The sequence below is a fragment of the Poecilia latipinna genome, unplaced genomic scaffold (assembly GCF_001443285.1).
Source record: "Poecilia latipinna isolate Pla-1442-1.1 unplaced genomic scaffold, P_latipinna-1.0 Scaffold953, whole genome shotgun sequence".
Lineage (NCBI taxonomy): Eukaryota > Metazoa > Chordata > Actinopteri > Cyprinodontiformes > Poeciliidae > Poecilia > Poecilia latipinna.
In genome coordinates, this window is record NW_015113569.1 from 45109 (window position 1) to 58925 (window position 13817).

The 13817-nt window shown below is 36.7% G+C and overlaps 1 protein-coding gene across 3 annotated transcripts in view; it reads right to left on the reverse strand.

The window, feature by feature from the left end:
• Nucleotides 1-13817, reverse strand: part of phex (phosphate regulating endopeptidase homolog, X-linked) — a 33473-nt gene that overhangs the window by 8549 nt on the left and 11107 nt on the right. For all 3 annotated transcript variants that reach the window (XM_015049627.1, XM_015049626.1, XM_015049625.1), the window contains exons 2-20: nt 10899-10955; nt 10658-10819; nt 9535-9618; nt 8953-9179; nt 8532-8600; nt 8272-8388; nt 8041-8124; nt 7147-7289; nt 6832-6925; nt 5391-5519; nt 5176-5277; nt 4027-4104; nt 3418-3521; nt 3261-3319; nt 2193-2247; nt 1430-1497; nt 1212-1342; nt 1067-1132; nt 814-918 (exon numbers count right to left, since the gene is read on the reverse strand). In XM_015049627.1, the coding sequence (XP_014905113.1) occupies nt 814-918; nt 1067-1132; nt 1212-1342; nt 1430-1497; nt 2193-2247; nt 3261-3319; nt 3418-3521; nt 4027-4104; nt 5176-5277; nt 5391-5519; nt 6832-6925; nt 7147-7289; nt 8041-8124; nt 8272-8388; nt 8532-8600; nt 8953-9179; nt 9535-9618; nt 10658-10819; nt 10899-10955 (1934 nt within the window). The remainder of the gene's footprint in view (nt 1-813; nt 919-1066; nt 1133-1211; nt 1343-1429; nt 1498-2192; nt 2248-3260; nt 3320-3417; nt 3522-4026; nt 4105-5175; nt 5278-5390; nt 5520-6831; nt 6926-7146; nt 7290-8040; nt 8125-8271; nt 8389-8531; nt 8601-8952; nt 9180-9534; nt 9619-10657; nt 10820-10898; nt 10956-13817) is intronic.

A 13817-nucleotide genomic window follows, 5' to 3' on the forward strand; every position in this document is an offset into this window, starting at 1 on the left:
CCTTACAAAAAGGACAGTTTTGTTTTCTTCAAGCATCATTAATTGGAATTTATTGCGACAATAAATTAAAATTCTTGTAAGAAATGTATTATGGTAAATAGAAAACACCCACCCTAAAATGTCATCAATGCAATTTTCCGTTTCATTATTGTAATGTCATATTTTGTTCTCATTTTGTTCCCTGTTAAAAGATGTTTAACTGAAGTCCTACGGGGTTTAGAGTCCCAGTTGAAGTTGTTTCAACTAAAAACCTAGAGGTTGGAGTCCTTGTCAAACGGTGTTTTTGACTAAAGTCCCAGAGGGTTAGAGCCCCAGTTAAACGACATTTCACTGAAGTCCTCAAAGGGGTGCGGGTTTTAATGTTTTTATCTTTTTTAATCTTTTTCAAAATGTCATTCTCTTTCTCATTGTTTCGGTGATTTTAATGTTTTTATCTTTAAAAAAACAGTCAGAGAGGTTAGAGTCCTTGTCAAACGGTGTTTTGACTAAAGTCAAAAGGGTTGGAGTCCCAGTTGAAGGCGTCTCAACTAAAGTTCTACAGCTTTTTATTTCTCTTTCTCACTGTTAATGTTTTAATTATGTTTTTTAAATCTCTCTCACATGCTGTTTTTATTTTAATTATGTAAAGCACTTAGAAATGCCTTGCTGCTGAAATGTGCTATACAAATAAAATTTGATTGATTGATTAATTATTTAGAAATAATGTTACTCCTTCAGCTTATATAAGGTTGTATTTCTATAAAAAAACAGGATTGATACTAACAGATTATAAATGATCAAATAAATTAAGTATGTGTGTGTGTGTGTGGTTACATGTGCGTAGCTCAAGAAAAACAGCTGATTGTTGTTCAGTTCCAGTCCTGGCAGCAGAGGCTCCTCCGCGCCGCCTCTGTTCTTGTCCACCCACCGCCTGTAGGCCTACGCTCACACAGAAAAAGAAACATCCACTCACCCACTGCCGAATTACGTTCGGCTCATTTCAGGCAGTCCTGATTAATCACAGCAGTGATTATTTTTGCACACAATAAGCTCAAAATGTCTAGACTTCAAGAAATACAAGTGTTACCCTGAATGCTTCTCTGATTCCCCCATTGTCTGCTATGTTTTCTGCTAAGGTCCTCTTACCACGCACCTAAAAACCAGAATGGAGTCACACTTATTTGCATATTGACTTTGAACGGTTTTATATGGAAGCTCAGCTGTTTTCTTACATTTAGACCTGCTTCTTCCCAGTAGTAATCATTATACTGATCAATCATACACTGGGTCTTCTCGGTGAAGGCCGCCACAGATGTCTCACTCCACCACTGGTCCAGATTACCATTTTTGTCGTATTTGCGGCCTTTTTAACATAAAAACACACACACACTAAAACAAATGTGTTAGAAATTGTTTCAGTTCAAAGTGTTTTTGCCCCATTAGCTTTTACCGTTGTTATCGAAGCCGTGAGTTAGCTCGTGTCCCACTATCACCCCGATGGCACCGTAACTTAATGACCTGGAAAACACACAGATAAAATGAGGTTACAAACAAAGTAAAAAAATTACGTGAAGTATCAGGGGGAAAAAAAATCACATTTAGACAAAAGCAGAAGTTGTAAGACATAAAAATATTGATATGATTTGTTTTTAGCCACCAAGCTAACATTTACACTAAGTAAAACAAGCCAATATGTGAAAACATTTTAATAACTGTCAACTAGTTCAGTATACGTATAAAATGGAGACCAATCTGTTAAAATAAAGATTAAAAATACAGAGAAGATTTCAGCACAGCAGCATAGCATGTTTTTAGCTAGCCATGCTGCTAGCCCTCCACAAATATTAGCATCTATGATAAAAATATCTAAACAATCTTTTATTCTTTAATGTGCAACTAAATATATAGGTATTATATGAAGCCAGAATTTTATATTAACCCCACTAAAACAGAAACTGTAGCTAAACGAACCTCCGGCTAAAATAAATAAAAGTGTTTCACTACTTGAACAGGCAGATGGTAGGGACGTTTTTCTTTTTCCCTGTCATTTCTGGCTCTTTGCAGCTGAAAGTATGAGACTCTGCATTCTGGACAGGTTAGGTTTTCTATGAGAAGCTCATGTCATGAAAATCCTGCAATTACTTCTGCCAAATAAAGCAAGAGGAGGCGACTCTGCTCTGCTAGCAGAGGATGTCGGATTTATTTAGCCTCACCTTGGATACTCCTTTCCCCAGAAGAAAGGCTTCTGAAGCTCTCCAGCAGGGAATCCTGCAAAAAAATACATAAAAGTGAATTTCACTCAACACTTTTGTTTTGGATTTTGTCCAGGTAGCCTCTATAAACGTTTAAAGTCAGAACATTTTCTCTTATGACAGAAATCTTTAAAACAGACAGAAAACCCCCCACAAAATATTACCTAGTATTTTTGTTTAGTTTCTACTGAAAATATATTATCACACTGGAAATAAGACAAAAGTCGAACTGACATGATAACTAATTTTTCTTAACGATAAATTGTCCCAGAAGTTATTGCGATAAACGATAATATTGTCATTTTGAGACCATTTTCAAATGATATGATGGTAATAATGGCATAATAATGCAACAATATAATCTCGAAGATCAATAAACTTAAAATTCTAATTAACATTTAGTACTGGAACTGAAAGACATTTTAAATATCCAAAATAAATCAAATTAATTATGAAGTCTCTGTAGACAAAATTATCCTTAAAACAGGAGTATTTGAGACCAAAGCACCAAACTGAAGACTTTAGTGATCCAGTTTCTGGTAGAAGAAGGAAAATCATATAAACGGAAATGACTGAATTAACGATTAATTGCTCATTTCGATAGGCTGACTTAGAAGTAACTTTTCTGCAAGATGTTGGAGATTGTTTTAAGTAAACAATTCCTTAATATTGATTAAAAAGCTCTACTAACAGATTATTTCACTTATAAGACATTTTTCCCATAAGTGAAATAATCTCCCAGTACTTTTTAATCAATATTAAGAAATTATCGACTTAAAACAATCTCCAGCATCTTCCTGAAAAGTTAAGCTTTGTCTTATTTCTAGCACACTAAGATATTTACACTAGAAGCTAAACCAAAAATACTTTGCAGTAATGTCCTCACTGCAAAAACACAAAGTCTTACAATCAGTCGACTGTTTATTTAACTTTGTCTGAAACCTTATTTGCAATTTGTCAGGCAAAAGAGCAAGAAGAGAGAAATATCTCCCTTAATGAGCATGTTTCTCCTGCCACATCACGTCTTACTGATTTGATTTGTGGACGAACTGTAGAAGGCGTTCACGGTGGTTGGGTTTGTAAACCATCTGAAAAGATAAAATATTTATATATTTACACACAACAAAGTGCGTCAGCTGGAATATAAAACGACGACAAACCGTTTGTGTTGGTAGCAGAGACTCACTCTGTGCGTGGGACGCTCCTTCGAAGCCAGGAGACGTCTGATTGGGCGATGAACTTCAGCGTCTGCATCACGTTGCCATAGTAATCCTTTTCATTGAACTCTAGCTGAAACGGACAAATGCAAAAACAGACTGAAAACATTTCACGAAGCAAACAAGATGGAAAATAACCGCTTCCTTTACTATTGAGAGCTTATTTATTATGGTTTTTTTCAGAAAAAAAGTAAAATAAATGTCAGGCGCCTCATGAAACCGAGTCCATAACTCAACCTAAGTTTCTGATGTGATTTGTAGTCATTTGTATCCTTGGGTTTTTTGAGTTCTGATGTCTAATTTGCAGTTTTGGGACCAAAAACAAGAACTCTGACCCATCCTCTCACTGAGTTTCGGGAGAGTGGTTATGTTGAGTGAATTATGGTAAACGATGTGGGAAGCATGGAGAAATTCAAAATAAAAGTTGCCCGAGAACAGAGCCTTGAAGAACTCCATTTGATTTCTGTTTGCTCTCACCCAAAAGTACAATTTACCAAATATTATTTAACCATTATCTTCCTCTCGTTTTTGTATTAAATGCACCTAAAGTGTCGTGAATGAATGTGAGCGATTCAAACCTGCTCTAAGTCTTCTGTGAGGTAGGTATCATTCAAAATAAACTCTGGATACCCGACCTTAGGCAGGACCGCGTGAGCCTGGAGAAAATAAAACACAAACCGTTAAATATGTTTGGATATGAAAAACTCTGATTAATTAACTGGGAGAAAAATGTTTTGATTTAAATGTGATTAAAACGTCTTAATGAGGCTTACTGAGGAAAATAAACCTCATTTACATTCATTTATCAATTTATTCATTGAAAATGAATAAATTTCACCAATGGAACTGAAAAATTAAGACAGTGTAGATGGCAAGAAAAGGAGTAAATTTCTGCAAACAATTTCAGGAACGTTGATGATTTTCTTTTTAATTTGTGAGTTTAAAAAGTTGAACATTTCCAAGAAAAAAACTCAGAAATTTTAAAATTGATATCAAAAATTTTCTAGCAAACAACTTAATTTTCTGTGTTTCAAAATTTGAACATTTTAATCTCAAAATTAGCATTTTTTTCTAGCAAATTTTAAAATTCAGATATCCAAGTTTTTTCTGAGGTTAATCTCATAATTTCTAAGTTTCTTTCTATAACATTTTCTACTTTTCAAACTCAAATGTCTTTGTTTTTTTCTATAAAATTTCTGAGATTAATCTCAAATTTTCATTTATTTTCTAGCGAATTTTCAACTTTTCAAACTCACAAATTTCCAAAATGTTTTTTATAGCAAATTTCTGACTTATTGATAGATTCATAAATTTCAAAGTTTCTTCTATAAAAATTGAGATTAATTTCATGATTTCTGAGTTTTTTAAAATAAAACTGTCAACTCAAATGTCCTTTTTTATTTAGAAAAGAGATTAACCTAAAAATTTCTCAATTTTAATTCTTTTTTTATCAATAATTGCTTTCACACAGTGGCAGAGAACATCCAAGGTTTTAACACTAAAGTTTGGGGTTTTAGAGTATAAATAACACAAAAGATCTATAAATGAAATGCTTCTGATTTTCAAGAAAAATGGTCGCAGTTTCACATATTCTGTTTTTCTCCAGTTCTTTCAGAAAAAATTAATTTAAATTCCAACTAGAAGTCTAAAGAAACCCAAAACGTTTGACCAAAGTCCCACATATTAAAATAAATCTGTATAAACCGTTTGAGTTTAATGTTTCTTACCTTTTCTATGGCTTTATTTTTTGTTTGTTGGTCCATCCAGTCGTTTTCCTTCTCTAGCATGTCGATGAAAGCCCACCGAATCCCCTCAATTAGCTCTTCCATCTGAGATTAACGTGAAAAAAAAGAAAAACAAATGCACAATGTGTCAGTAAAAGGCAGGAAAGCTCATCACTGCATCCTGAAATATGTCTGCAGAACGTAGGGAGTTGGAGAACCATGAGCTTCTTGTCCTCCTGGAAGTGTTTGTCGACAAAAAGCCGTCCGGTGGCGTAAACCAGGGAGTTCTCCACGTAGTTAACGCACTTATCCCAGCGGGGAGTCAGAGACGTAGTTCCTGTGGTGACCTGAAGGGGGAGCAAGAGTCAGAGTTTGATTAGAGTTACCTTATTTAGAAAGTAGAGTCAGAATGTAGCAGCTCAGATTTAGGATCTTAAAGACACGACGGATCTTACATTTTAATTCAAGGAAAAACATACAAACTTTTCAAGCGTCTGCAGATTTACATGTGAAAGTTTTTGGGTTAGCTCTGATTAAATTATTAATAAACAATATGAGTTACAATAAGTCTTTTTAGATTGAAGAATTCATGTGTTGAAAGGGTCTAGTCAAAGTCCAAATCTAAATGAGAACCTGTGAAACTTGAGAAACTTAAGAGTTAAGACTTAAATCTTGACTCTTTGTTCAATCTGACTGGGTTTGAGGATTTTTTTGGGAAAAAACTGGAACAAATTTCACTTTTCAGATTGTTTTACTGGCAGACAAAACCAAAAAACCTTCAACTGAAAAAGTGCAGTAAAATATTTTCCTTTTTTTTCTTTACAAAGTATTAATTCTGTAAAAATATTTTCTGAGTTTTATTTGTAGAATATCTTAAAAACTATATATTCACTTCCTTCTACTTTAAAATTATAAACTGTTTTCTCTTTATTTCAAACAAAACCTTTAATCCATTTCATTTGGGTTGTATGTGATAGACAAAATATTCAATTTACTGAATATTTTGTAAATTGATGAGGTACTGCAGCAGATTAACTCACTAAGTAAAGTTGCAGTTTATGCATTTTTTATTTCTTTCTTTATTGCTGGAGAAAAACACACTGCAGCTTTTCAGGATTAAGCTTGTTTTAAAAGTTTGTAAATATCTGAAGCAAATCAACCTAAACCTTTGAAATGTGACAATAAAACAATATTTTTTAACGTTTGTACATAAAACGTTTTAGTTTAAATGAAAATTTTGTGGTGGAATTTTATGAACATGTAACCAGGCAAACAGAGCCACCTGTTGGTGGATCCTGGTACTGCATTGTGTCAGACATGATGGAAAATCAGGCAAATTAGAGCTTTAATAAACAAGAAATCCAGATCTAGTGTTTTGTTTTCTGTAAAAATGAAGCATTTTATAACATTTGAAAACAAATGTGGTTCTGATATAATTGAAAGGCTGTTGCTAACAGGTCTGTTAATCAGAAAAACATCTAAAACATGAAAAATGGCAGCTTTCAAGGTCTGGAACTGACAGCACCTGCACTGATCCACATTATAGTTGGGTATTTTTATCACTACAAGACATTTATCTGCAAAATAAAAATGCTTTATAATGTTTATTTTCCAACTAACCTACTGAAGTAAATTCAGAGATGTGCTGAGAGTACAAACCCGAGCGAAGTCCAGGTATCTGTAGAGGAAACGGCGACTCAGAGTGGTGATCTTAGAAAACACCGTCCTCCACTGGATGTAGTTAGCTACCGTCCTAAAGAGATAGAAAGACAAATATTAAATATTTACAAGAGAATGGTCTTGTGGTCACCGGTCAAAGAAAATAAATATGTCAGAGTGAATCCACAATTTTTATGGAAATTATTGTCTTTGAACCTAAAGAGGAACAATTTATGCTGGATGATCTGTAAGCTAACTGTTGGAATAACCTGGTAAAGACAATGGCAAGTCTTCATGTTTCTCAGGTGTTGGTACCTGGAGTCTGTGCTGTTGATGAGCTTCATGAGGTCCTTAAAATACTTGGGGGTTCTGACGATGACGGGCTCAGAGGAGGAAATGGAAAGGCTTGGATTATCTTTAGATTCCACCACAGCTTTCACAAAACCAAGCCAATCAAACTGGAAACACAGCAAACATGTTGAAACTTAATATTTATTCTACACATTTTTATAGCACTGGAAAATGTTAAGAATGGTTGTGTTATGTTTGTTCTCCTACAGAAACCATATTAAAACAAAAAATATATTTCCCACCCCATCTTTTTCCATTTTTAGACATTTATTAGCTGACCTAACACTGCGGCGGTTAATTAGCTTCTGCAGCTACTAGCTAACCTAACACTGCCGCGGTTGATTAGCTTCTGCTGCTACTAGCTAACCTAACACTGCAGCGGTTGATTAGCTTCTGCAGCTACTAGCTAACCTAACACTGCGGTGGTTGATAAGCTAATTTAAACCCGTGTTTTATTGATATCTCAGAGTTGATGTTCAGGTTGCCCTTTTTATGTTTTAGCAAAGGTGGAGCAATTCATGTAAAACCACAGAAGTAAATAGATAAAAATTTATCCAATCAGACAAACCTAACTTTTTATTTATCTCTCTTTTTTAAAAAGAGAGGCTTTAATTATTTAAATTAAACTATTTACGTATTAGGGACTAGAAATTCTGAAAATTAATGCATACTTTTTTGGGAATTGCACAAACTGACGTTTGAAATGTGGCTGGCGAAAAAAACACTTAGGGGAAAAATGTTGACACATAACATTTTTATGGGAATTTGTGAAAGAACGTTGTTTGTGTTGCTTTGCAGCAAAATGACAGGATCCCAGACAGTTAATGGTTCTGCAGGTGGATTTCCCAGTGACTGTACCTGTGGCATGGAGCGCTGCAACCGAGACAGCGTGTATTTGTTGTACATGTTCTCACTGGTGCGATTTTCATAGGGAATCAGGATCTGCACGTACAATAAGAAGCATTTTTATGCAAAAATATGAGGACAAAACATTTTTTTATGAAACTGCTGGACCCGGTGCGTAATTAACAGTTTTTACTGAACTCTTAGATCTCAGATTTATTCAACTGATTTGTATTTTGATTTTACATGAGCAATTTTGGTCTCAAAGTCGAGAGCCTTTTCCATCTGGGTCTGCGCCGCTTGCTTTGGGGCGCCCAGCATGACGGCTGCGTCCACCATCAGACTCAGCAACGCAGCACGATTCTGGAGAGAAAAAGACAAAATATATGAGGAAAAACTTGTAATTTTGTGGCAAACAAAACATCTTTTCTGCACGTCACAGGAATGGTTGAAACAATGTAATCTGTTCTAGTTGATGGTGAGCTAAAGTTGATTCAGAAACTCACCCCGAGAGCAGAGGAAGTGTTTGTAGTGTAATCCTCTCTAGAAGAAAGAGATAAGGACGCCTGATCGAGCTGCAGGAACAGAAAAACAACAAGTCTGCTGCTGTGTCTTTCAGAGTTTCTCTGTTCGTCTATTTCCTCAGCTAAAGCATCAAAAACTGATCAGACTCGCCTGCATCTAATTCTCAAAGCAAATAGCATCAAACCTAGGTTTATTGGACATAATGGTTGTCTTTAAAAGAAAGCAAAAACTAACCAAAAAGGTTAGTTCATAAGGGTAAAAACTCAAATACACTGTAAAAAAATGTTTTATACAGTATTTTATCTCATATTTTACATCAATTAAACCACAAGTCTTTTTTTAGAGTCTAAAAAACTGGACACTTAAACCGACTTTAACACCAGTGATGGCTGACTGTCGTACCTTGATGATGTAGTAGGAGGAGTTTTTGTCGTCAGGGGAGACGTAGAGGCGGATCAGGACGCTCTTGCTGTGCTGGTTCCTCATCTCCGCCAGCGTCTTCAGGAGACTCCACTGACTCTGAGACCACTGGTACTCCCGGCCGAGTCCGTCCCCCAACACCGGCCATCGAAACTCGGGCTGTCGGAGCATTTTCAGCATCGGTCTGGCGTCCAGCTCCTCCAGTATGCCTTTTAAAGAAAAAACAACAAATTGTGCCGCTATCAGTTTGTAAAGAAGTAAAAAGAACATTTCTAATATTTTGGGGCAAGAAGGAAGTTTGGTCATAAGTGGCATCTGTTGCGAAAACGATTATTCACCAAAAGCAACAGAAGGTTCCTCTAACACTCAACGATCACAGAGACTTTGTGGAAAATGTCCTATAAACATGGTGACGTTTTATTCTCCAGGACCAGAACAACTTGCTGTATTCACAGAAAATTAGGAAAAGTAACAGTGATGCAAGAAAAACCAGCAAGTTCACAAAACAAAGGTGGAGTGGCCTAGTTAAAGTCTGGATTTAAAGCAAATGATGTAACGACTTACTTTCATTCATGCAGGAGCGGTACAGGATCTTGGCTTTGGTCACGGCCTGCAGCTCTTTTGCATCTGAAGGAGATTCTAACAACTCTGGAGGATAAAAACAATCAGCATCACTAAACAGTTCATGTGTCCAAAATATAACAAAAAAAGAAATTAAATATATACAAGGCTTTATTTTAATTTGTGATTAGAAATTTCTTTATGAATAAACTGATCAAGACATCTCTCTGTGTTTCACTCAGGGTTCTGTTCAAGTTTAGCATCTTTTCAAATAATTTTGGTTCCGTCTAGATTTCATGTGCAAAGTTCTGCTGAGTCTGATTAGGTCAGCGCCAGAGAAAAATCAAAGCTGATTGGGCCATTCAGGAAGGCAGCAGCAGGCCGACTGAACGCCTGATTAAAAATAAAATAAAATAAAAAATAGCCTTAAAACATGCAGCAACTACAAATTATACGACTGCTTTTCATTGGAAGAAGGAAACCTGCAGAAAAACACATGAGATGTGTGAAAAATTGCTGGATGGATGGACAGATGGCAGGATGACAGATGGCAGGATGAAAAACAGATTGATGGACAGAAAGATGGGCGGATAGGCTGATATGACAAGTTAGATGGATGGAGGAAAAGTTGAACAGAGAGATGGATGGATGAATTGTTAAAAAGAAGGAATGGATGGATAGAAAATCAGACAAATGGTTGGATGGATGAATAGAAAGATGGACGGGTTGAATGGATGGACATATCACTTAAGGAATGGATGGATGGACGGACGGACGGATGGATGGACGGATGGGTGGATGGACAAATGAATGAATGGATGGATGGACGAATGGATGATTGCTGGATGGGTGGATGGACGAACAAATGGATGGATGGACGAACAAATGGATGGATGGACGAACAAATGAATAAATGGATGGACGAACAAATGAATGAATGGATGGACGAACAAATGAATGAATGGATGGACGAACAAATGAATGAATGGATGGACGGATGGACAAATGAATGGATGGATGATGGTTGGATGGATGGATTGACAAATGAATGAATGGATGGATGGATGGATGGACAAATGGATGGATGGATGATGGTTGGATGGATGATGGATGGATGGAGCTCCACCTTTCAGTCGGATGTCGACATGCTGCCTCAGCCAGGGGTAGATGCCGTGGGACGATGAGTCTTCAGGAATCGTGTTTTCCTTCAACCAGCCGCCGCAGGAGAACGTGTAGAAGTCATCACAGGGGTCGACTGACCGGTCCAACTTACTCAGGATGGACCCGGCTATGAGACAGATCACAAGGTTCTGATCCAAACGACCCAACACAGAAACCCAAAGGGATTTACTCCACTGCTTCCTCACCTGCTTCGATGCATTCTGGGGAAAGACAAAACTCCTCTTGACTGGATTTTTGAGAGACTAATGGATACAAAAACATTTTTATTGGGTTAAATAACTGATATATTCAAACTCTTCGGAACTTTTCCAACTATGAGGACTTTCATTGTCTATTTGGGTAATATTTATCTATTATTATTCAATGTAACCCCTGATTCTGTAAGACATCAGATGGATGTTCGTGCTTTGAATCAGTATCAACATCCGGTTGTTGATCACGTGACTCCTGTGACGCGAATTTAATGGTTTGGCGTATTCGGCAGAGTAATTCCACCACCAGGTAGGCCCCATCTCAATCGCTTACCGTTGAATCATAATAATAAGCCTAGACAACATGGCTCAAAATCAGAATATAAGCTTTTCAAATCCGTCGATAGATAAGTATTGATTCGTTGTTGTTTTTTTAAATGTCGTTTTAAATATCTGAAATATTGCTAAAATGACCTTACCCGTTTTACCCAGTTTTCACTTCGCGCCGTTGTTTTTGTTTTTAAACAGTCATAAAGCCATAAAGCACGGTGGCGGAACCTTTAACTGCTGCTGCAAATTACTAAACAAGTTGTTGCTAGGTAACCAACGAGTTAATGAGTTGCTAGGTAACCAAAGAGTCGACGCGCCACCAACCTCGCTTAGCTAGCCGTAAAAGGAGCCGTTGAACAGCTAAATCCTTTCTTCTGCCTACATCCCCCAGAATGCCATGCGGTTCTGGATCGGAGTTCAGGGAATATTCCAGACGTATTATTATCCATTTATCTTTACATCCAACGTCCAGCCCTTCCTTGGCCCGACCGAGCAGCCAGCGGCCTGCCACGCCCGTTAGCTTCTCCCTTCATACAACTTGCTCCGGAATTGGGCTGAATTAGCGTAAATTTGGGCAATAAACGTTAAGGTTTTTGTTGTTTTTCTTTTTCTTTTTACACTCATGCAACCAGACTTTTCACTAAAAGGAAGAGTCGATCTCAATAATTGAATTTCCACAACTCCTTTAATTGCAAAGCGTACAACGCTGCGTTGTCAACACCCAGTAAAAATTCAGCAAATCAGGAAAAGTTCATAAGCTGCAAAGATCATTGAATTATGTTTAATTATCTTTCCTTATAACTCTGCCTGAGTAAACTTTTGGGACGTAACAAAATTGTAAGGAGACAGAAAGGCAGAGGCTCAAACCACATGAGAAGCTCTATTTGTTATTTGTGTGTAAACCTGGAATATAATAATTTTCCATTTGAAAGCATGCTGAATCTGTTGATGGCCCAGTTTGGGTTCACCTGTCAGACAGAGCTTCAATGCTGGACTCTGAGGGACCAAACCCATCAGCCACCCGGCCTCCGTGCATAACAGATGGCCGGAGGTCCTTCTGCTAATTTTCTGTCGCCACACATCTCTAATTTGGTCTCATTGGTTCAAAGGATGTTATTCCAGAAGCTTTGCGGATCAAACCCACCACACTTGTTGAGTCATTTTCTAATTACTCTGTCCTGATATTTAACAAGCTCAAATTGGGCTCTTGAGGTGGAGCTCTTGTTTTTTCTCTCTCTGAATGATTTGACAAACAGAGTGCAAAATCCTCTGCTGGGAAGACTAGAAACTGTCCGGCGCATTTTTCCATTTGGAATTATTTTTTTCTCCGTAGAATGACGGACTTAATTTATTGGCTAATACACATTAATTAACATTTCTGTAAATGCACCAGAAGGCAGTTTTTCATCAATTTGCCTAGCTAAATACAAAAAAGATTAAAGAGACTTAACCAGAAGTTGGCAGAGGACACAAAAATTGTACTAAAGTCAGAGTAAAAGAGTATTTGGTTAAAGTTCAACCCAAGTACTGAGTCTCAAATCAAATTGTCAATCATTTAAAATTAAAAAATCACATATTCAGATGGATTAAAATATAAAGTTAAGTGAAAATTTTGGTATTTTAAGGACAAAAATGACAATTATTCATATAAAGAACAATAACAAAATCAGGCAAAATATTTTTTTTCCAAATCAATTTCTTTCAATATTACGGAGCCCTCCAAGGGACATGGGGAATTTTTTTTCTTTTGCATCCCCTTGCAAATTTTTTGCATTCCCTCGCAGTAATGTACTGATCAGTTCATGCAGCATAATTGAATACTGTAAGCCTTTCTTACGGTGGCAGCCGTACTTTCTGCTTTAATACAAGGTTATGTAAGGTTTTTACGTAAATGATAATATCTCGTTGTGAAATATCAGGCGTTTTATATCTTTTTCTTTAGTGTAGAAAGGCACAACAAACCTATGATATAAACAGAAACTTTCCGTAAGTAGGAAAGAAATAAAAATACATCCAAACTATTTGGACTATTTCTGAGTTATTATCGCGGGGTAATAAGTCATCAGACAGTTTTAATTGTGTCTCTACTGTGTTCGTAGTCTGAATGGTTTAAAGGGCTGCTTCCAGTGCCGTCCCATCTTAACCTTAACAGACATAAACATGCAGTAAATTAATCGATTTTCAATCAGTTTTTCCACCAGAGTTAATAATAATAAACACTTTTTATTATTATAAAACACAGCAAACTAATGGTGGTAGACGGCTGCACTGGGTTAACTCAGGGAACCTCATCTGTCCATGTATCAATCAACTCCAATCCTCTTCTTTGTTCTGTCACAATTATCGATTTATTCCATTTAGATCATCATGCTCCAAACTTTGCAAGAACTGATCACCCCGCTCACCCGGTTCCTCATACACACAAAGTCAACACACCAGACACCTTTCCATTCATACTTGATGACAGTCACGCTCACATCGACACGACCACCACCCAGGTGTCAGAGCCGCTGCTTCTGTCATATCAATAATTACTTATTTAATTCATATGGCTCTTACAGAGCCTCAGTGAAAACATGTTTA